Source organism: Lasioglossum baleicum, chromosome 5 (genome assembly GCF_051020765.1).
Source record: "Lasioglossum baleicum chromosome 5, iyLasBale1, whole genome shotgun sequence".
Classification (NCBI taxonomy): Eukaryota; Metazoa; Arthropoda; class Insecta; order Hymenoptera; family Halictidae; genus Lasioglossum; species Lasioglossum baleicum.
The window spans coordinates 8,917,546-8,941,577 of NC_134933.1; the positions used below are offsets into that span (position 1 = coordinate 8,917,546).

The 24,032-nt window shown below is 33.7% G+C and overlaps 3 protein-coding genes across 12 annotated transcripts; 1 reads left to right on the forward strand and 2 right to left on the reverse strand.

Moving 5' to 3' along the window:
• Positions 1–620: 620 nt before the first annotated feature.
• Positions 621–12,484, reverse strand: LOC143208860 (vesicular glutamate transporter 1-like). 5 transcript variants are annotated; one of them, XM_076423736.1, is made up of 10 exons: positions 8,514–8,724; positions 7,305–7,366; positions 6,622–6,805; positions 4,852–5,085; positions 3,439–3,744; positions 3,226–3,349; positions 2,796–2,929; positions 2,555–2,697; positions 2,360–2,480; positions 621–1,582 (listed from the first exon to the last, which is right to left on the reverse strand). In XM_076423736.1, the coding sequence occupies exons 1-10, from the start codon at positions 8,592–8,594 to the stop codon at positions 1,403–1,405; spliced, it is 1,569 nt and encodes a 522-aa protein (XP_076279851.1). In that variant the 5' UTR covers positions 8,595–8,724; the 3' UTR covers positions 621–1,402. The 5 variants fall into 5 exon arrangements, with proteins under 5 accessions (XP_076279851.1, XP_076279853.1, XP_076279854.1 ...); XM_076423738.1 differs by lacking the exon at positions 8,514–8,724 and adding an exon at positions 12,181–12,484 and having other exon boundaries at positions 622–1,582; XM_076423739.1 differs by lacking the exon at positions 8,514–8,724 and adding an exon at positions 9,359–10,046 and having other exon boundaries at positions 622–1,582.
• A 1,123-nt stretch (positions 12,485–13,607) lies between these two features.
• Positions 13,608–17,806, forward strand: LOC143208864 (cysteine protease ATG4B-like). 3 transcript variants are annotated; one of them, XM_076423748.1, is made up of 9 exons: positions 13,608–14,405; positions 14,457–14,641; positions 14,724–14,901; positions 14,978–15,057; positions 15,135–15,286; positions 15,382–15,460; positions 15,539–15,693; positions 16,126–16,294; positions 16,777–17,806. In XM_076423748.1, the coding sequence occupies exons 2-9, from the start codon at positions 14,587–14,589 to the stop codon at positions 16,842–16,844; spliced, it is 936 nt and encodes a 311-aa protein (XP_076279863.1). In that variant the 5' UTR covers positions 13,608–14,405; positions 14,457–14,586; the 3' UTR covers positions 16,845–17,806. The 3 variants fall into 3 exon arrangements, with proteins under 3 accessions (XP_076279863.1, XP_076279864.1, XP_076279862.1); XM_076423749.1 differs by having other exon boundaries at positions 14,490–14,641; XM_076423747.1 differs by having other exon boundaries at positions 13,609–14,405; positions 14,471–14,641.
• A 791-nt stretch (positions 17,807–18,597) lies between these two features.
• LOC143208861 (protein phosphatase 1L-like) lies at positions 18,598–23,708 on the reverse strand. 4 transcript variants are annotated; one of them, XM_076423742.1, is made up of 8 exons: positions 23,402–23,708; positions 22,625–22,870; positions 22,329–22,511; positions 20,889–21,182; positions 20,661–20,817; positions 20,300–20,430; positions 19,915–20,222; positions 18,598–19,837 (listed from the first exon to the last, which is right to left on the reverse strand). In XM_076423742.1, the coding sequence occupies exons 1-8, from the start codon at positions 23,435–23,437 to the stop codon at positions 19,753–19,755; spliced, it is 1,440 nt and encodes a 479-aa protein (XP_076279857.1). In that variant the 5' UTR covers positions 23,438–23,708; the 3' UTR covers positions 18,598–19,752. The 4 variants fall into 4 exon arrangements, with proteins under 4 accessions (XP_076279857.1, XP_076279856.1, XP_076279858.1 ...); XM_076423741.1 differs by having other exon boundaries at positions 22,329–22,526; XM_076423743.1 differs by having other exon boundaries at positions 22,329–22,526; positions 23,378–23,707.
• Positions 23,709–24,032: the final 324 nt, after the last annotated feature.

Below are 24,032 nucleotides of genomic sequence, written 5' to 3' on the forward strand. Positions count from 1 at the left end.
TATTGAAAATGTACTTAGTGGGGTAATAATATTGGAGGAAAAGTACCGAAACAATCTGGTCACTCTGTAAAATTTTTAAAAATTGTTACGATTTGATTGTGAAAGATTGTATCGTATTGTTTCGCGTCTCTCAACCTGGACCATGGACTCTCTTTGTCCGGAACCTGGAACAGATTGTTTGGGTACTTTCCCGCCAATATCACTACACCACTACATTTTCATCATAAATCATAATATAGATAAGTACATACGTTACTGTTTTGGACACACATGCGCGAGAATTCTTGGCCAATATCTCAGCAATCTCATAATCAGCACTGGTTTCGGACAAAGACAGACAAAGATCGAGACTCCAAGACGAGAGTGAATGGACAAGGATTTGAAACATACTGAGAATGAGGGTATTCATCTAAATATATACTTACGTGCGTATTGTGAAGAAAATTTTAATCGTCAAATTTTCTGTCAATTCATTTATAATGTTTTCTAACTCTAGAAAATTGCATGATGCATGTCATTTTCAAAGTGTGTTGTTAAATGCAGCTTATCCTAGCTTTTGTGATACCATTATGTATCACAATATACTTTAAATGTATATTAGGCATTTAGAACAAAACTGATACAAATTAATAAAATTTCTGTCTGCAAACATTTATTGATTTTACTGAAATACATTCAAGTTTACGTTATATATATAAAACAAGTTTTCATTGTGTGCTAAACTAATTGTTCTATTATGTTCTAATGTATTTAAATTCATATTTAAATTTCTAAATGAGTTATTTTATATGTATAGCTATTTTTTTCAATATTAATTGCTCTACTAAACAACAAATATTTTCTTATGTTCATATAAACAATAATTCTTCTAAAATAAATATATAAGTGGTGAGGTATATACATTAATACATATACTTCACAAATGTATATGTATTTAAAAGTCACATTTTTCTAATTAACGAAAAGTAAATGGAAATTACTAACAATCTGAAGACTAAACTATACAGTATATTTCTTATATATTTCCTCATTGTTTTTATCAATAATTAATTGGCAAGTATAAAATTGGAAAAATATTCTAATATTTTCTAATTGCGCTTTTTTATAGTGTCATTTTTTAAATACTGTATCCAAATTTTAGTATGAAATTATTTAATTTTCATAGTTCTGACTACGGATTTTTACGTAAATATTCTCATTTGCATACATCATTTTAAAAAAGAATAAAAATATTTTGGAATCTTTTAAATGCCATAAGTGCGTATAAAAATCCGCAGTATTATAAATACTGATAGTGTGGCGACCATACGCATAGATTATGCATATATGAAACACATACTCATTGAGAGTAACATGTTTTTGACAATACTAGTTCCGTACTGATCAATGTATTTTTTTTACATTATAAATTGTCTACTTCCATTGCATGATTTTCATAAGATCGTTTTGGTTCCTCTTCTGTCCTCTGCGTTTCGTCCGCCCAACTTTGTTTCTCACCAGATGCGTATAGACCATAAATAACTGCACCCAGTAAATAAACTGTACCAGCAATTATGAACACTATGCGCCATTCTGCATGAGTCTGTAGAATGCATTATTCTATTAATGTATCATGACAATAACATACAGTGGGTGTAAAAAGTATTCGTACGCTCTTTAAAATAGAATAACTTTTTTATGATTGTACCAAACGACCTGATTTTTTATAATCAATTAGAAGCATTGGTTTATGATATGTAAAAAAGATTTTCCAAAAAATATAATTTACAAGGTTACGTGCAAAAATGAAAAAGACACTTTTTAAAACTTTTTTATTTGGGCACTTAAGGAAAATTTAAAATATATGTTTTGTAGATCTATAGTAGTTACACACATGCTGAAAATAGTAGTTACACACATGCTGAGTAGTTTTGCACGACTTTTGATCAGTTTCTGCTTAAAATCCACAAAATCGTAAATCCTTCGATGTGCGACGTTTTTTCCTGCGTCAACCGATTTCGATGAAATTTTCAGTATGTGTATAGCTAACATAAATCTGTAAAACATATATTTAAAATTTTTTTTAAGGGCCCTAATAAAAAAGTTTAAAAAAATGCCTTTTTATTTTTGCACGTAACCTTGTACATTATAATTTTTGGAAAATCTTTTTTGCATATCATTTCATAAACCAACGCTTCTAATTGAATATAAAAAATCAGGTCGTTTGGTACAATTATAAAAAAGTTATTCTGTTTTAAAGGGCGTACGAATACTTTCTACACCCGTTTTATATATTAGACACGATTAATTGATTAAACGATATGAGAATTAACAAATATATGATATAAAAGTAAGCACACACATTGTGCTATGAACTTACTTGATTTTGAACAATGTAACCTGTAATGATAGGGCTAACAACACCAGGCAAAGTTGCGAAAGTGTTCCCTATTCCCATAAGTACACTTGCATGCTTAGGAGCAATGTCTAAATGGTTTACTCTAAAAACGGGAACATAGTGTAGAAAAATAAAGAATACAAATTTTCGTACAATTTTTAACAACAAATAAATTACCCGAAACCAGACCACGCGAAACCGCCCAGACCAACTGCTATAGTAATGCAAATAACTACTCCTGCAGGGGTGTAGATGAAACCTGTGCTCGTCATAAATATTGTTTGGAATATGAAAGCCCCGCAATTAAATAACTTGCGAACCTACAAAACAGAATTGATTACGATAAGTTTTTGTTGTGTTGAACTCATTGTCAGCGTGCAATTAATTGATAAATACGCGTAATAAATATTTAATCGACCTGTGTGGTTGTCATGATTTTCCTCGCTCTCAAATAATCTGCTAAGTGTCCAGAAATTTGAACGACGAGAGTCATGGCTAAATACGGCAGAGCGGATAAGTATCCAGTCTTGTCCAGCTTGAAGTCGAGAATATCTGAGAAATAAGCGAATTCACTCGTTAAAGTCGACAGCATTTACAGTAGAGTATAATTCTCTGCTAATAGAATAATAGAATATATGTAATTCTAATAGTATAGAATAATATAATCTAATAGAATGGAATAATATTATAAACTAATAGAATTTCTAATAGAATAGAATAATATAATCTAAGAGAATACTAATTCTAATAGAATAGAATAATATATAATCTCATAGAATATATATATATAATTTAGCCAAGTAAACGAAGCGCAATCGAGCGTGCAATTCTTGAGTCGTTGTACGAACCGCTCATAAATCTCGGGAGCTGTGTGAGCATAGTGTAGAAGCCCCAATTTTCACTAAAATGTGCCGCAATGATCGCCCACACCGGCGGAGAAGTAAGCATCGCTTTCCACGGATGAGTGATTTTCTGGAAAATAGAAAATTACAAATAAACAAACCGTTTGTCCAAGCAGTAAAGACTTTTTACTTTATCATTAAATTCCGCTGGATACTTACCTCTTCTTTGTTGCTATTTCCAAGGCTACTTTTTATATATTCAAGTTCCGCTTGAGAGATGTACGGATCATCTTCCGGTCTGTCCTTGACGATGATCCACCATAATGCAAACCACACGAGGCCAGCAGCTCCAAAAACATAGAAAATGGACGCCCAGCCAAGGTGTTCGGCCATTAAACCGGCAACAGGCATAGCGAACACTGTGCCAAGGAAACTTCCGGAGAACGCGAGGCTTGCTAACTTTGACCTTTCCAAGGGAGGCGCCCATTGCGCCCATATCGCGTGTATGCAAGGATAAGTGACGCCCTGCAAACAATTTACAACTTGCCAATATGAAATCGAAGAGATATAATGTCCTATTACTGTGTGGTTGGATTAAGAAAGTTCCTGAAATTGTTTAATAGTAAACGAAGCAAAACCATTCACATCGAATTCCCTTAAAAACGGTTTTCTTGTGCGATCAATTTACGCGTTTCATTTGTCCTTTACCCACGATCTAGTCTTTTCTACCAAAAAAAAACGGCGAAGGACGAAAGGCTCGCGAAGTTGATATAAAAACAACGGAAGCGCCGAACAGGTCGAACAGCATTTTTTAATGTTGAGCTGTTTCCGAGGTTCGACTGTCAACCCTGCTTCTTTTCTTTGTACGAAAGAGGAGTTCCAGACCAGTTCTTTTCTGTAGTAGCGTTTATACAGAATCGACTTTGAAAAGAGCCGGTCAAATTCCAGTACTTACTTCCGAAAAACTGGTTAAGCCGGTTAAAAAATTGTTCAGTTTATTTAGTATGAATGGAACTATAAAACAAATTCTTGTGGAACGCTGCTACATGGAGTAGCGTGTGCGGTAGAATATGCGTTATTGGATTTGTATGTCAAATAGCAGCGTGATTTATGAAAATTGGTGTTACCACAAATGTTTTCTAATTCGACCGTGTATTACATGCATTAACATTAACAGTAATCGACTATCGAGCATCAGAGTATTCTGTGAACTCTTCTGAACAAACAGAAATAAAATGAATAGACTGCGGATCTTTATGCAAAGTAAGAATGGTCTGCATCGATTGCAAAATGTAGAAACTAAATTGAATGTTATTTCTTCCCTTAACACTAAACCTACCGAGTCTTAAACGTAACTGTTCCCTTATAAAAATGACAAGATTGATTTTATTCAGACTTTGTGCGGCTCCAATTGTAATACATGCTCCAATAAAGATATCTACACCATCATTTCTCAAAACCATTTTTACCACATCAATAATTGTAAAATAAAAGATCTGGAACCGGTGGCGGTAGGTTTAGTATTAATGATTATAATAGAGTCATATATTGACACCTTGAATTTGAAAAATTTTCCAACAATTTTCAATGTCATCTACTCAATTTTTTGTCTAAAAATGAGTATATGCCTACCTCGCAGATTCCTTCGATTATCCTCAGAACAATTAAGATGTAAACGCTTATCTTAGCCAACGGCGGCGTGATGATTGTGAAAAATGCCGTAGCCGCGATTCCAAGACCAAAAACTCTTTTCCCGCCTATGCGTGCTCCGAGCCATCCCCCGAGTAATTGCGTGCTCAAATATCCGTAGAAGAATGAGCTCAAGACCAATCCTTGCGTTTTAGTATCCCAGTCGAACTCTGGCTCCTGCGAACAATACTCTGAATACATAAATGTAAAACAGAAAACATTCGTACACGTTCTAAAGAGTCAAAATTTCATATATGTCGTGAAATCTCAGTGGAAACGAATTATATTCACGGATGAAAATTGGGATAAGAATGGTCCAGCGGGCCCAGCTACAATTTTTATTGATATTGTGTGGAAAACAATGGTTTTAGGTTGAAAGATAATCCCCTAAAATTTTAAGTCGCTAACCCTTAAAATTTAATGATGATACGAGGGTAAATACCCTTAACTGTATCATTTTTTTCTCGGTTGTTAATTAAGATATTCAGATGAAAAAAAACGAAAATACTCGATCTTATCTCCTTATATCATATATTTTTTCACAATTGTAATCAAATTATTAAGGGTAGAAAAAAGTCATTTAATTTTTTAGGGGTGGGATTGCAAGCAACCCTTCGAGTGACCACTTTCAGAAACTTCATGAACAATGTTTTGTTACTATATACAAAAGTTTCAAAATAATCGGATTGGTGGAACATAGTAGTAATAATAATAATTTTTTTTTAATGGAATACTATATTTTTTCTTCAGAAAATAATAGCAGGTACTGAGACAAATCTAAAAAGGTGCTATATGATATTATTCTGAGTTGATTGGAGGTAAATCGTTAGCTTACGTTCTTGACTCACCAGCGGCTGCATGCTGTCGGCCGTCGGTCGATGCACGTAAGCTAACGATTTACCTTTAATGTAAAAGCGGAAAATATAAAGGTTTTGAATTGGCTTGCAAGGTTTCCTGACCTAAACACTATCGAGAACGTTTGGGGAAGACTGTCAAGAATGTGGATACGAAGGTGGAAAGCAGTACATACATACAGTATCCGGATTGAAATCAGCAATTTTAGAAGCTTGGGAAAGCATACATCACAATGATACAAAAAATCTATATAGAAATTTACCAAGAAGAATGATTGAAGTAGTACAACGTAAAGGGCAGTTCACACATTACTAAAACTGCCAAAAATTGTGTAATTTTGTTGAATTCTAATACTCTTCTTATTTTATATTCAAAGTGCCTCATCATTTCATCAGTTATTTAATTTTTAGTATATTATATAAAAGCTAGTACCTTATTTAGTTGTATATTCACTTTCTACGTGTATACAATATGTACAAATGGATGTTCATTGCTAAAAAACCTTATCATTTTGACCACCAGCGTATCTTTCGTCGCGTCGAAAAAACGAACAATAAGATACACAAGGCATATCAGAAGTTATGGTAATATTTATTAAGCAGACATCTCAGATTGACAAAAAACCGATGAACGATTCAGAGAAGCGTTTATCAACGAACACAACTTAATCTTCCTCATTAAACTTGTAAATACATCATCTCTGATAAGATCTCTTGTTTGATCTATCCACGCTACCAATCTTTCATTCGATCGATTAACACGTTCTGATAATTGTATGCTTGTTTCTCTACTCTCACACATGTATATACAGAGGGAGAGGAATTTTCTGCGAAAGAAGTCTAAAATTGAATTACTCACAAAAGTAACGTTTCCTTTATCATCGACTTTCTCGACTTTCGCAGTCATCGCAACTATAGCCACGCTTAAGTTCACGCGAAGGATGTATGAGGTGAAGAATCCCAGGAACGCCAATACTCCCACTATGTATCTTCTCTTTTTCCAAAATTTCCATGATGATACAAGCTCGTCTTCGTACTTCACGCTATTAGCGACAGGACCGCGAAAATAAAAGTAAACATGTATGAATGCGCAAGAATAACTCTCTTAAGCTTCAATTTTTCATATTTCGGTAATTATTAGACTCCGGATTTTATGTATTCGTGACACAAATGGGCACGTACAATTTAAAGCAGTGGACATGTTAAAAATATTTATACACATCGATGTATTAGTTTCAACTTAATAGGATAATTAAAAGAAGACATGGTAAAAATCGGACATGTTAAAAATATTTAAGATCATCGATATATTCGTTTCAGCTTAATAGGATAATTAAAAGAAGAACACAATTTTTATTCGGCTCCTGTGTCCTGCAATCAATGCGAACACTTTTTATTTTACATAAAGATCCGCAGTCTAGTAATTATACTAACATTGATTCGAGAAAGTTAATAGCGCACCGCTACTGGTTTCTTTTTTTTCAAATAAACAAAGAAACTAAGCTACAGTGAAGTAATATTGCAGTTGCATGTAAAACTCACGTCCCGTACTCGGTATCCTTGGCGGTCTCGACCGAGCTCGACTTCTTTCTCTCCATTGTGTCCTGAAAGGTGACTGGTTTCAAACACAGCTCAGTGAACTCTATTATACTTCGCGAAATAGAAAAACCAATCGAACGATATACATATATCCACGCCTTTGTTTATGCACGCCTAATCCGCGCGCGAACTTTCCCTAGAACTCATAGCAATCGGATACGTTCTTGCTAGATTGCAAATCTTTAACGGAGATTTTGTTTGATTTATATTTGTTCTTCAGCGCATCGTAAAATGACGAGATCGAACGAGAAAGTACCGATATCAGAGAAAGGACACAGAAGTAGCCGCAGTGACCTAATAATTGTACCACGAAAGTAGAAAGTGCCGTATTTTCGACAGAGAAACACACTCTGGTCTCTGGAGAACAACAGAAATCACGTTATCAATTCGATATTATTGTCTTAGAAACGAGAGGAAGAAGATTGAAAGAAGAGATTAGAAAAATCTATATATAATAAAACCTCTGTCTGCTTGATAAGACTACATTATTTATCACGTCATCTATCTCCGTAGCTGTATTGCTAAACCGAGAATGCATCATTTGTGTCAAGATATTTTTTTCATTGAAGTTAATACTTTTAATCCTATTTTTGAAAAATGTTCCTGCAATTTCTTCCACGTCTATCCGAACATCGATCGAATCGTTAGAATATTTTGATTAACATAATTGATAATGTTTGACGGATAGATGTATTGAAATGCAACGTCGACCGATTTTGATGAAATTTTCAGAATACGTTTAATCGATGCGCCTACATAAAATAGTTTTAAAATACAACTTTTACAACTTGCAATTTTTTGCAAACATTTCTTTTCACGTTGTGCAGCAAACTAATTGTTCCAACTTCTCAAACAAGTTCAAATCGTATCGTTCGATATTAAATAAGTTATCGTCTTTCATAAGAGTACCCGAATATTAGTGGGAGTCACTATATTTTTCCTGCACTGCCAGTTAATTGCGCGACACTTCGTACAATAAAATCATTTCGCCACGAAATTATTATTCCGGTGAAATGTGATGTAGTATTTTCGTCAGAGGACGCGAACTCTCACGACTTGCAACGCAACGTTGCAGCGCTTTGAGGATCGCAGTTCTCAGGGACGAAGAGTTTTTCCTCAGGATTTGATAATTTTCCTCGTTTCATCCAGTACCTCGTCCGAATGCACTATCAATTTTTCGAGTACGCTGGTGTCCATGGGCAGATTATCGACGTATATGTACTCGCGCGACATTCTCGGCGCAGGTACAACCGCGACAACCTGTTACGCAAAGCAACAGTTGTGTATACACGTGGTGCCTCCCATGCGACTTGCCAGCTGGTACCTCGCGTTCAAATGCGCCCGCAAAACGATAAGAATGCGTTAAGACATACTTCCTACCGCAAACTTGCCCATAAAACACACAACAGTGACAACCAACAGCTAAAACTGTCCTTCGAATGTGTTTCTGTCTCTGATGATTTTCGTCCGTTGATCACCATCCAGAATCACTTTCGAACTTCCTCTCCGTTCCTCAGCAAAACGATTCGATCGTGCGTTTTACGATGAACCGTGATTTCGCGAAGACAGCGACGCTTCGCGACTTTCTAATTTGATAGTGTCCGAAAAAGGTTAACAGCGAACGTGATGGATGCCTATGGAATTGGGTCACCGCTAGGAGTTAACGTACTACAGAAAAAAAACACTGTAAGCGATTAAAATGTTTCATCTGATAAAAATGACAAGGCTATTTATTTAGATTTTGTGCAATTTTTATTGCGATACGTGTGTTCGGATAAATAATTTTATCGAATCAATTTCCATGTAAGCAACGTCATCGTTTCGATAATTATAAAATTATAAATCTAAGACCGGTTATTTGACCGACATTGGTAGGTTTAGTGTTAATAACGATCGCTGAAGTAATTACTCTTAAATTGCAGTCTGACAATAAAACACGTTGTGAAAATCATAGAAGGACGAATTTCAACTTGGCGTTTTTAGGAGGCGACACGTACCAGCTGTTTTTATAATGCTTCGATTGTGAATATAAAATAAGCAGATCGCCGATTTGATGCGTTATCCGTAAGAATCCGTTATCCGGTCGTTCTTAAGATCTTCACTAGAGGAAAACGTTTAGTTCAACCATTTCCATTTTTATTTCCGCGTTCTGCGAGTTTACTCGTAAAAATTCCTGTTTGCACGGATCATCGAGGAAATTCACAACGCGTTTGCCACAAGAATGAACAATTCGCACTGTTGAGGATGGAACATTTCGAATCGCGGATTGCACTCGCGATCGACGGCGAAACGATTATCACGATTCAAACGATAGGACTACGGTCTCGGGCGGGCGCTTCGAGATTATTGATCGCCGCTTGCCCATGGTGCGCCACGTTTCCCTCTCACAGTTTCGTTACTAATTTTCAGGAACCCGTACCCCTGCTTCGAGGTCGAATTCCAGTTTAGAAATGTAGAATACAGAATTAGGTAAACTTGTCGAGACGTTATTTCCTCTCGAAGTTTGATGACATTGGAATATGTTGTCAAAGTGATAATCATAATTAGACTGCGGATCTTTATGCAAAATAAAAATTGCCTGCTTCGATTGCAAGAAATAGAAACTAAATTCAATTTTATTCAAATTATATATTGAAATCATATATTGATATCTTGAATTTTGAATATTTTTCTACAATTTTGAATTTCATCTACTCAATTTTGCTATAACTTTCCTCCTATACATATAATAGGCGGTCTCTTCCAGTTTTTTACATATTCGCAAAAATATTTTTGACGTTAAGTCTGGTTTAATATGCAAAATATAACTGCACTTTTTATCACATATTATTCTCAATTATTATTGATAGAAATTAAACAAAATTTCAGCTATTATGTCGAAAAATCCAACTCGTTTCTGGTCGAATTCGCTATAATCGAACTAGCAGTTTCGCGTAAATATCTAAAAAAATTAAAAGAGATCGCCTATTGTTTGTATAGGAAAAAGTTGTTCAGAGATGAGTTGTTCGAGATTTATAACTAGACTACGGATTTTTATGCATTTTTCAAGAAATTGGCTGAGTGAAATATAAAACAATGAAAGATTAGAAAAATTTAAGAATATTGCAACGTTGTTTTTAATGCAACGAAATTCATTAAGGGATGCAATCAATTTTTATTGTACTCTTGCTACTCACAATCAGTGCAGAACATTTTTATTTTACTTAAAGATTCGCAGTCTATATTTATAACATACATATTTCAATTTCATGAGAATCCGTGAGGAAGCGACGTTTCGACAAGTCTACCCAAAATTACTTAAACTTTCAAAATTGGTAGAATCATAACGATTTAAAAGCCATCTTGAATATAGATTACAATTTCTTTTGTAGCTGATCGCTTCGAACGTGTCTGATCGTTGCTTTCTGGATCTACTTGCACTGATCGTAGCACGAACTCGTCACGGATGTTTCCCACATCATGCGCGATTTTCAAGACTTCAGAAATTGCAAGTTTAAACAAAAGATTATTAACTTGTAGAATTACAATTTGTGTTTATAGAAAAATATGTTAAAGTTTAAACTTAGCGCATGACGCCTGCGGTCATGCCGAGCCTAAGTGCTTTCCGTGTACAGGCACGTTATCAGCTTTTATACTTTAATCCTTATGTCTGTTAACAACACTCATTTGTTATCAAAACATACTGGTCGTGTATTACGTTGAAAAACGGATTCAGTTGTTCCCTATTTTACAACGAAAGTCACAATTTTCCGGAAGATAAATCTGTCAAACTAATTAGCATTTAACGTCATAAAAACGCGAGAAATGAGCGACTACGGTGCATATTACGAGTGCAATGAGTCATTGCGCGCGTATTCTGAACTCAAACTATATTATACTGTTTATAGATAGATATAGTTTAAATAAGTAATTAATTATTTGGATGGATCGATAATTGTGTCGTCGGAAATATTACCAGGGAAATTAAATTGCTTCCTGGTTGATTGCTTTAATATGATTGCTTGTAAGAGTGCATAAGTAACATAGATGTAGAAAGTCTCAAGGAAATCTAGTTTATGAAAGGAGATTGCATTGCAGGAGATTTCGCTCGTTAAAAAATGCGCGCTGACATTTGACCAGAGGTATTTGATGCATGATCGGATATGCACCATCAATTAAAAGTAACTTTTTTACATGATCAGAATTTATATTACAATCTCAATTAAGTTTTATTTATAATACACTATAATTGCAATGTTGTAATAACATTATATATTTCACGATGCAGTGATCGCGTTTATTGTATTGTAAGTAGTGTACAGTGTGTGAAAATGTAATAACAATGATGATACTCTGTAGTAATAATTAGACAGCGGATCTTTATGTAAACTGAAAATTTTATACCTGAATTACATCAAACTGAAGTGAGGTAGAAATTAATTTTCTTCATTAATACAATAACAGTATTTTCAAATTCTTCTAATGTTTTCGCTGTTTGTTTAATTACACCTTCTCATTTTTGTCATAAATGTATAAAATCTAGTAATAGTGGTATGGTCAATTTTTAAGTAAAACTAGAGAATTTCATTGAAGAATGGTAAACAGAGATCAAAGTCAACACGATGAAGGAATAAAACGAAATGCAACAATCGGGACAATGTTATACGCAAGGACTAATCACAGCGACTAAGCGTCGTTAAACCTAGCCCAGATAAAAAACTTTCCAAGTTAAGGCTGCACCAGATTAAGATCCAAGATTAAGATACAGAAGAAACACCAATGAAATTTCGAACGCTTAGCTTGGTCCAAAAAAGATTAAAAATACAGAGAGAACACTTACCTCGTAATTAATTAATTGTATTTGATATTTTATTGATCCATAGATACGGGGATGTCACTGTCGCATCATCACGCATGCACTTAGAAATACACAATAAATAAAATAGGAATAATAACTATTGGGAATTCGTGCTACTTGGGAATTCCGTAAATCCGAAACACAGAATGGTCATGACACTATGGAGCGACTGACCGGAATAAACGGAAAACGTTAAGTGGGTAAGTAGAGTCGACAGTGCAGGTAGAACTTGAACATATAGGAGACTGGAAATTGTTCTCCACGCCAATCGGAGTACCGTATCACCGGCATAATGGTTCGAATATTATGCAATCGTAATCTTGTGCGGTAACAAACGCAAAAATATTTTGTCGTTTCCGGTCATCCACAGTGTCACCGTCGACTCATCCATCGGCATATCCTGTGCTTTTTAATTTACCAATGGTCAATTGGTAATTGATTAAATGATCAAATTGATATTTGAAATTTTACTACATATTATTCTATTTCGTTGTTATTTTTATACGAGAATATCTTGTATTTCCAATTTGGAGTAAATCCAACAGAATCCGTCTGTCGATTACAATAAGCTATTCTACTTAAACCCACATTAAAGTTAGTTATCGCTTGGTTTATTTAACGTTTTCAACAAGGCAACTTCAATCACGGCGAGGTCGATGGCAAGGTCTGATAATTCAGCTAATAATAATCATTTCAATCTTTGCCTTCCTTCAATTACTTTATTTGCTTTATTTCAACTATTCAGTTCCGTATCGCACGACTAATATATTTGACCTTAACGATTGTTTCCTTTTGAATAGTTATTTAAAATTTATCGTACCCATCCATTCCCCGCGCTTCCCTTGAATTCTCTTCAAATAATCATCGAATTTTCGAACGCAATCTAGAAATCATTCCTTTCGTAAACTGTAATCTTTGTAATGTAATCTTTTGCTTACTTCGAATAAAGTTCTGTTCACGAATCATGGTTCTGTTACATTGCATTTCAAATATTGGCGCGCTTTTCGACATTTCAAAAGAAGATGAAGATATTGTATAAACATCGCTTACATTTTTACATCGTACACTTTACAAATAAAGAACAAGGGCAATACCGCGACTCTAAATTGATTTTCAGATCCTCCATACTCTGTATACTCTATGGTATGGACAAAGAGATTAATTAACTAATTAATTATTTCATCTGAAGTTTCCTTTTCGTCAACAATTATAAGTCTAAGGTAAGTATATGTATACATGAATCTAGACTATATAAGTTGTAATTGTCAATTTTGGAAACTTGTAGCACTGTAAGACGTGTAACATTATTTTATTATAATAATAATGCGATAAATGCATTATTGAAAGCACCGGTCAGTTTCGAAGTAAGAGGTACACTGCAGTACACTGGTACTTGGTACACAATAGAATCTGGTAGAATGTATTGAATGTATGTAGAATGTAGACATTTATTATGTATCTACTTGATGTGAAAATGGCCACGCCATCTAGCGCGAAGAGTAGGTAATCGAAACGGGCTTTCTATGATGCATAAAAATGACAAACACGCGAGATTGAATACGTGTTTGATTTAATATTCCATGAGTCACCTTCTTTAAACTAAAATTCTTTTAATCATAAGAACACGCGCTCGATTTAGTTACATTCATTGTTTATCGTTCGGTGTAGTTCTTCGTAAGAATCAAAATAATTCCGCGCCTGTCGTGTTTCTGTTAAATGCTTTGTTAATCGGTTGCAGTGCTGTTATCATAATACTGTTGATGTTTTCGTAAAGTGGAAACGAGACAACGTTGCGTATATGTCATTTGTGGAAACAATGAAATCTCCGCTGGACGAGCAATAACCAATGCTGTTTAGCCAAGTTGATGTTGGTTGTGTTTTATACATGGAATATCATTATCCTTTGATAAACGTTTAAAACTTTCAAAGATCGAAAGATCATTTATTTTTTTTTTTTTCGTTGAAGGAGGCAGCACCGATTTTGTTTGTTTTTCTTCCCCACCTCCCCCGACACATTTATAAAAGAACGAAGCATTTCAACCATATGATACATTGAAGATTACCGATTATTTAGTATAAGTAGTTTTTAGTAGTAATTGTTAAAATGGACAGCCTTTTTACACAAAACATCACGGATGAACCAGTGGACATACCGCAAACGGATGAGCCAGTTTGGGTCCTTGGGAAAAAATACAATGCCATAAAAGGTTCAATAGACAGCAGCGACAAAGAGATTTTTAATAGCTTGTATGTATAAGATCTTCAATTTCAGAGCTCGACACGATTCGCAGGGACATAAGGTCGAAATTATGGTTCACATATAGGAAAAATTTTGTACCAATCGGCGAATCCAGCACCACGTTTACGTCTGACAAAGGATGGGGTTGCATGCTGAGATGTGGACAAATGGTCCTCGGACAAGCTTTAATCTCTTTACACTTAGGTAATCTCAGCTTAGTTTAATTATAATTTTGTCGAGAGTCCTCAAAAACTTTGAACGTTATATAATACACGTATTGTAACAGGTAAAGATTGGCAATGGACACCGGAAACTAGAAATAGTACGTACTTGAAAATTCTGGAGCGTTTTAAAGACAAAAAGACAGCAGCCTACTCGATTCACCAAATCGCTGTAACGGGAGCTTCGGAAGGAAAAGAAGTTGGCCAATGGTTTGGTCCCAATACAATAGCACAAGTATTAAAGTACATATTCGTTGTATTTTACAGATGCGTTGATATATACGAACAATGCGTTGCATTATCAAATGATAATTTTCAGAAAATTAGTTGTGTACGATGATTGGAGCTCCATCACGATACATGTGGCTCTAGACAATACGTTAATAGTTAATGACGTTTGTAAGTAGAAAGATAGTAGTTTCTTGGGATCGGCATAATTTTATACGAAAGTGTAAAATTTAGTTTAATCTTTACAGTAAGGCAATGTAGAGTAGAAGGAGGTACTACAGCGGAAGCAGATGGTAACGTACCATTGAAAGCACCTAGCCAATGGAAGCCTTTATTACTTTTAATACCTCTTCGCCTTGGATTAAGCGAGATTAATCCCATCTACATTAACGGGCTTAAAGTAATAAAGAAATGTGTTCTTGCATGAATGCCTAAAGATGGACTGAAAACATGAATGAAGCGAAGGATAATATATGCATACCTATAATTTTTCAGACTTCATTCAAAATCCCACAATCTCTAGGAGTAATAGGAGGAAAACCCAATCTTGCACTGTATTTCATAGGATGTATTGGTACACAAACACACATTTCCAATATTTTCGTACAGATTTTCTATGACGAAAAGTAAATAACAGTATTTATATTTACAGGAAACGAAGTAATTTACTTAGATCCCCACACAACGCAAAGATCCGGCAGTGTTAATAAAAAATTAGAGGAAGATGAAATTGAAATGGATACGACTTATCACTGCAAATCTGCTAGTCGTACTCCTATTACGGGAATAGATCCTTCCGTAGCGTTGGTAAGCATATGTTGAATTTATTAGTTAAGGGGGTAGATTCGTTTTTCAAGTATTGGTATCCAAAGCTGGGGTTTTTCAGTGGTCAAGAGCGCTAGATAAGTCCTCAAAAGTTCTATTTTTATGTTTACGAGGCGTAATTTGCATTATTCGGCAGCATGTAGCTGTCGCAGCTTTATGAAAATAGCTGTATACTTCCAAATAATGCAAATTACGTCTCGTAAACAGAAAAATAGGACTTTTGAGGGCGATCGCGGCTTAGATTGATCTTTTATCTAGCGCTTTTGACTCCTGAAAAACCCCATCTTTGCATTATCGAGAAATGAAAAGACGCATCCCGCACCCTTGCAATCTTGGAAATGAGTCTACCTCCTTAAGAACTAGTAGCGCCTAGTATCTAGTTGTACAAATAGACAACGTTCTTCTTTTTTCCAGTGTTTCTTTTGTGCGACCGAAAGAGACTTCAGATCCTTGTGCAAATCCATTCAAGATGAACTGATTACCCCAGAAAAGCAACCCCTTTTAGAATTATGCGCAGAGAGATTGACACAGTGGTCCTGCTCAGTTGACGACGCTGCTTCGGAAGCAGTACCAGTTGCAAGTTGTAAGTACCTTATTACTCTATAAAATCAATTCATAATAATTCATTAATTCTGCGAAGGCAGACTGTTCTTTTCAAAATACTTCTGTAAAAATTTCCTAGAATACCTTGTATTATAGATATGACATATGTTGTTTATTATACTTTACGAATACATAATTCAATTGTTCAAAGAAAGTTAGATAAATTCTATATTTGCAATTATTTCAAGGTTCATTACATATAGAAAATTTTGCTGAAGTCAACAATTACAGGGTTGATAATGTTTAGGGTGGGCCATTTAACTGTACAATTTAAATGATAGTATATCAAATAGTTTGCAAGTAAATTTAGGAGATATCGATAAATGACTCGATCTGTATAAAAGATGTGAACTGAATTTTTCACGAACCAAGTCCATTGTCATCTCTCGAGTACACTTTTTATAAATGTTTTACTCAATAAATTAGAATTGAAATAATTTGCTTTAATATAACTTCTTATAGTTCTAGATTTTGAACATCTAGATCCCCAGTGTGATACGTCTGATGAGGACTTTGAATTACTTGGTTGACATTTAATCACCAATTAATATCACTACGCAATATCAGAAAACATGTATATAATAGCTTGAATAGTTCACTGACACGCATTGAAACAAAATACCCTTATTCATTGAATATACAGTCCTGAACCGAACTAGTGCTGTTCCAGTACTAGGTGGTGAAAAAATAAAATAATTTATACCAAATAATAAAAACATTGTATATATTAATTATATTAAAATTTTTCGGACATGAGTGATCTACATATTGTTAATATAATATGTAAATTTTGATACTAGAATATGGCTCCGCGTAAAGAGATATTTTATTTTGCCTACAACGTGGTATGTACTTATCTATGTATATGTACTAATTACACTAATATTAATTTATATGCTACTTTAATTAAATGATAATAAACTAATGTCAAATACAAATGGCTGTTATGCTGAGGGAACGCGATACATACATATATTTATGTTTCTTCAAAGTATAATTGTGATATATTAATTTTTAAAGTGTTTATCATGTTGTTTAACAGTTTCGCAAGCTTAACTGCTGTGTATATAAATGTGTGGAAATAGTTTACGCACGATCTTTTGTAATAAAATTTTTTAAAATATACATATTACTTGCAAAAGTCTCAAAGAAATTGTTTGTATAGAAACATCACGTGTACGTTACTACTTGTTATTTGCCGACAAAACAGTGAAATCAAAAAATCGAGGAACACTCATGTCCCTAAAATGTTTTTGCCTTCTTTAGCAAATAATGGGCACCAGAGTCTTGACTGTGCACTAATGTACAATAGAATTTGAAATGTGTTCAGGGAGCAAGAGTGAATTTTTCAATTTTCATATTTTCAATTCGAATTCATTATTATTTATTTTCAAGACTTACAGAAAGACTTGTACCATTGAAACGAGAAATACAGAAATTCAAAATATCAATGCCTTTAATCAATCAAATAAAAAAGATTAGTATACATTTATACAGAAAGGGGAAAATTAATATTAATTTGTACCATATATATTAATTGTATCAATAATGTGACGAAGTGTATAACTAACTATTGTTCATAACTATCAGACATACATTATATTTGTACATATAACTCTAAATACTCACGAGAAATACATTAAACTATAAGATCATTCTGTGGTTTGAAGTTCAATGTAATTATCAAATTTTATATAATGTATAACGAATAATGTATCTGTTTCTAAGCCTGCTTGAAAAATGATTTTATTGTTATGTTACTACGTGTGACTAGTTGAATATATTAACATTATATGTAATGAGATCTATTCGAATCTAATATAGGTATATCTACAGTTTTATAAAATTTATTAAAAAATGATACAAAATTAATTAATCCCCAGTTTCCTAAACACTTGTTATGACCATATACATATACATATATATATAAACTTAATCGATTATGTGATATAATTGAATAAACATACAATTTTAAATATTAGGCTACTTTTCAATAAACGAATATTTTATAGTATGATATATATTTAAGGTAAAAAATTTTGGCAGCACTTTACAAACGATAAACTGTATTTATTTAAACCTCGTAAGATTTTCTGTATTCCAAAATTTGTGTAATAAAATGAATTTTGAAATCTCCAAGTGATTTCATACTGAATTACAAGACCTTATAATTATGGTTGCAAGAGGCTATTTTATTCGCATATATTCGGTACAGTATTTCAGTATCATAAAATAAGATTTTACTATGTTTATTATATATTTGTAGGATATATTTTTAACTCGTACTTACAAAATAATACTGTTTTATTTGAGTTGTTCCTAATAGCGTACATTTTATTTTAATTACAGTACAATTCATTAACTCCGTAGAACATATACATATGTATATATCTATGTACATAATCTGCCCAATAAATACACAAATTGAGGTCGTAAAAACTTCGTTTCACAAACTTCAGGGTACATCAATCTTATCCTCTTCAAAATACTCTCCATTTATAGCAATACACTTGTCCCATCTCCATTTCTATTGTTAAAAACATCTCTGGAAGTCCTCAGACGTTATATTCTTCAGCTGCCTCGTCATTTCACGTTTTATCGTCTCCACATGACCCCGCATGACCATTTTGCATTTCGGGAACAAAAAGAAATCGCAGAGGGCTGAATCTGGTGAGTAGGGAGGGTGATCTAGCGTGGTAATCGAATTACGGACCAGAAATTCGCGGACAATCACTGCTGCAGTTTCCATGTATCACCATTGCATAAGGAGGCAGCTGAAGAGCCTAACTTCTAAGGACTTCCAGGGATGTTCTGCACAATGGAAACGGAGATGGGACAAGTGTATTGCTACAAATGGGGAGTATTTTGAAGGGGATAAGATTGATATACGCTAAAGTTTGTAAAACAAAGCTTTTACGACCTCAATTCGCATATTTATTGGACAGGCTACGTATATGTTAAGAAATTCATTGAAATTGTTCAAACTTGCATTGTATTCTTCATATGTATTATCAATGTATACAAGTATAAACTATTGCATACAAATATTGTTCTTTTAACGTATACACGTTACTATTAGACGTTCATTGAAAAAATAAATATCAGATATTCACATTCGTATAAGAAACTCATATAGAATCATATACTAGTTCAATTTTGTATACATCGCAGTTGCAATTGTTAACGCGTAATGTACACAAGTGTATATAAATCTTGTACTCGCGCGTCTACCATCCAATGATGTAGAAAAATTGATGTTTCAAGAAACAGACGCTATTAGTATTAATTATCGATTTTCAATGATTGCACAACATATTGAACATAATGTATAAATGTAATTCGTATAACAAGTAACATTTTCAACACATGTTTAATATACAATTTAGTGACTAGTATATCTTTGGGAAAAGATCCTAGTTTCGTTGTACAATTAAAACACTATTCAGTTTTTTTGGCCTCTGCAATTGCGAATTTACGATCTCTTAAATTGATAACAACCACGGTAATATTGTCTGCCGAACCTCTATAAAAATGGAACAAAATGTGTACAGTAAAAAATTCTTCGAATAACAATACTATTATAATACTTTGTCTAATTACCTGTAGTAACTTTGTAACGTGATACTCTTAGCTCCAAAGTGTGGTTCGTTTATCCGTTCTTTAATGAACGCCACAGCCTCTTCGTTCGTAAAAGTGTCCCATAAACCATCGGATGCCAAAACAATAAACATTGGATTATGATCGCTCAGATCGAAAGTTAGAATATCAGGATCGGCGATTACTAATTTTTTATCCTTCAATGGATAATCTCCTAAAGCTCGAGACGTAGCTAAGATGCCAGCAACTCTCCACACGCCATTAAATGTTACTGCACCGCCTGCTTTTTTTATCCTCCTTCGTTCTCTTTCCTATGAATAATTTTCATTAGAAAAATAAAAAGCAAACGGTATGATTCAATAAGAAGGTGAAAAATAAAAGAATTTACTTGTTGAGGTTTATGGTCGAAAGATAAAGGTATCGCGTTCCCTTTGCCATCGCACATTACGCCCCTTGAATCTCCAACATTTGCTACAATTAACTTGTTACCTTCTAACAGAGCGATCAAGGCAGTTGTACCTATAAATTATTGGAAATGCTTTCATGATTATTTTCACACTCAATTAACCCTTTGCACTCGGTGCTATTTTATATTTTCTTTTTGATATAACTGTATGAGTATAATACCTCATACAATACCTAAATGTTGGGTAAGTGATTAGATACCGATATATGTATTTAATAATGTAAACAATATTTTGAGTGCTAAGGGTTAAACGAAGCGATGCGAGCCTCAAATAATTGATTACCAGCGACATCCCTATTTTTCTTAGCTGCCTTAACCAACAACTGATCAACTGCTAACACTTCATCGGTTAGCAATTTGCCATAGTTGATTCTATTTCCATCAAGATAATTTGTAACATCTACTTTCTGCGGTTTCTCTGTTGTCCTGCATGGCCTTACCTGCAAATTTCAATAGAAATGAATTAGTCGTTTTAAGATTGTCGTTGTTAATATTAAAATATCTATTATACCTCTCTTGTAATTGGTCTCTGCAAGCTGTCTAATTTGTCAAGTAACTCTGGATCGGTTACACCAACGTTCTTCTTCATGCAGTCATCTGTTAAGGATGTACTGACTGTTTTTCGGAAAGACTTTTTACGTTCGAGATTCGCATCGTTTTTATCTTCTTTCGAGTTGTCGTCAAATGTATCCGTTTCTTCGTCTGATTGAACACGTGGTACTTTACCAGCTAATATATCTTTCAATTCGACCACTTTTTTGTTAATGTTCGAGATAAGGTGATCGTACGCATAATTTGCTGCAAACTGTGAAAAGAAATTTGCTCTAATTCTATTTTATGCTCGCTAATAAACAAATACATTCGCAACATTAGCATACTATTAATATGCTATCGCTAACTCTGTAATAACTAGACTCTGGAAGTTTATGCAAAATAAGAAGTTTGTGCATCAATTGCAAGACACAGGAACTAAATATAAATTTATATTCTTCATTAATAATTGTACTCTTAAGGTCTTTAAATATTTTCACTGTTTTAAATTATGCTTGCTCATTTTCATCATAAATGCATAAAATCCGGAGTCTAGTAGTAACTAAATCATTTAACTATGCATACTTTGTGTCGCGCGCGCGATAGTCCTTTTCAATATTGTTAAACAATAATTCTAACAGTTCGATAATAATTTTATCTATAATATAATTGTAGTATTATCATTATTAAAGTGCACTTTATCTAGTTATTCGCAAATTTTTCTCGGAATAGGTAGAATACACATCTATTCTATATTCAAATGAAATACACTATATTTTTAATAAACACATCATCACTTTTCTAAATTGTTGCATGCTCTATTCTGTCTCTTTCGAAGCATTCTGTAACCTATAATACTTCTCTGTTGCCCTATGTAATCTAAGCAATTACAGGGTAACAAGAAATAACGGAGTTAAACGTTTCTTATTATAATTCTGTCAAATCGACGAATTTTGAAAAACCAAATAATAATAACGATAACATAGACCGTTAGTATTCGCATATTTAAAAGGTTTCGAAATGGCCACCCTTTGAGCCGATGCAGGGGCTCAAACGTGTTTTGAAATTTTCGGCAATGGGCCGCAGCTCTTTATAATAAGAAATGTTTAACTCCATTATTTCTTGTCACCCTGTACAATTAAGTGGAGCATTCGCTATATGTATAATAATAAATAAGGTAAAACATAATATAATAATTTGTTGAATTATAGATTTACAGTATAAACGCACTGCAGTCTCAAAATCTATTTTCACTTTTTATGATTTCTTTACCTTATCCCTGTTTCTTTAATCTGCAATTTTGGATGGATCGTTTAAGCGAGTCTAATATTAAATTATTTTACATTACATTGTAAGAAGTATTCTGTTCATAGATTAGTGGTCTCTGTAATAAAGTCAGACTATTAAATATCGAACTTACTTCTCCGCCGTGTCCATCGAACACCGCGAACAAAGATACACCTGTGTTATTCATATCTTCGTTTATAACAAAACGATCTTCCATACGAGGCCTATGACCTTGAACAGCATACGCAGCGATATGTCCCCTTTTCAATTCCCAACTGAGCTTCATCCCATTGTTAACGGAGTCATTAACTAAAAACTGTAGTTTTGATACCTATTTAAAATGGATTATCGCATAAATGGCTTATGGTTAAGTTAATCAAATATACAACCCAATAATAATTACAGGAGAATAATTAACAAGCGATTTACCTTTGACGTGGTATGGCCGAGCGTATATTGAATTCTTCCTAGTACCGATCGGCTCCACACATCCACTGCTTGTATGTAAAATATAATAATCGCCAAAACTGCTCCGCAAATTAATACTTCTGGCTTTAGTGCATAGGCCCTCATGATTCTCCAAAAATAACCCAAAGGAGTATTTATCCCAGCATTCAATCCAGTGGGAATACCCACTGCAAACTTCGATACCAGCTTCATATGTGACACATAGGTCTGGTTTGTAATTAGAAATATATATAAATACAACTTGTGTAAATATAGGGTAGTTCATCAAATGTTATGCATTCAGATTTAAATTAAATAAATTCAATCAATAATTAATTATCTATTTTAATTGATTCTAACTGTTCATCGGTTGAATTAAAAATTTCATCGTGGACTTGAGTTAATAATAAATTAGTTCGTTTGTAATCGTTTGTTATCAATCGCATTAATTGTTACCCAACTCTGATACGATAGTATGTTTTGAAACGACAACAATAAGGTATTTACTCGTATTATTAATTATTAAATCTTACCGTACGTTGTTAAACAATTGAACAAGAAACGTTATTGTACCAAATTTTCTTTAAAAGTGTATGTTAGAAAAATGTTGAAGCAGTTAAACCGAGACTATTTTTGAATACGAATTACGTGACAATCGTGTACTTATGACAACATTTTTAACAAAGTCTTTCTTGTAGAAAATCATTTTTTAAAGAGTGTGTTAGTTAAAATTACTTTCAATTTTTATTGTCTTGTCACCTGATACAAAATCCTGTCTTCGAGTTCGTCATCCATAATACAAAGTGCAAAACACCTTGAATCAAGCCAGTTTTGCAACGAGTTCAAGTTTCGCCGGAAAATCGACAATTATTTATTAAATCGCGCACGTGATCGACCACGAAACACGTATGAACGCAACATTAATAATTCTTCCGAATTTATCGGAATATTTAACGGTCAATCGTTCGAAAAGTTTACAAAATAGTATACGACCGACATTAATTTACACAATGCCTGGCACTTACGGGCACTTACAGCAGACGATACCAAATTTGAAACGTTACTGCAGATGGCAGCTTAAACTCACGCCGCAATTTAATGCACGCGGCATTCTTGGTATTCTAAATATATCAGTTATGTTACTTTCAATCAATCGTTCTATGTATTTGCCAAAGTTGAAAAAGAAGCACATTCATTTCTAAAATTTGGTATAATGATATCTTTTTCATCTAACATGAAATTAATAAATGCTCATCGTATAACAGAGTATTTTATATGAATAACAATTATTGCAGCGAACGACGGTACGCTCACGCTGCATAATAAATTCTTGTATTGAATAACTTAAATTAAGAAGAAAGGTAAAATCTATTATCGTTTAAAATATTTT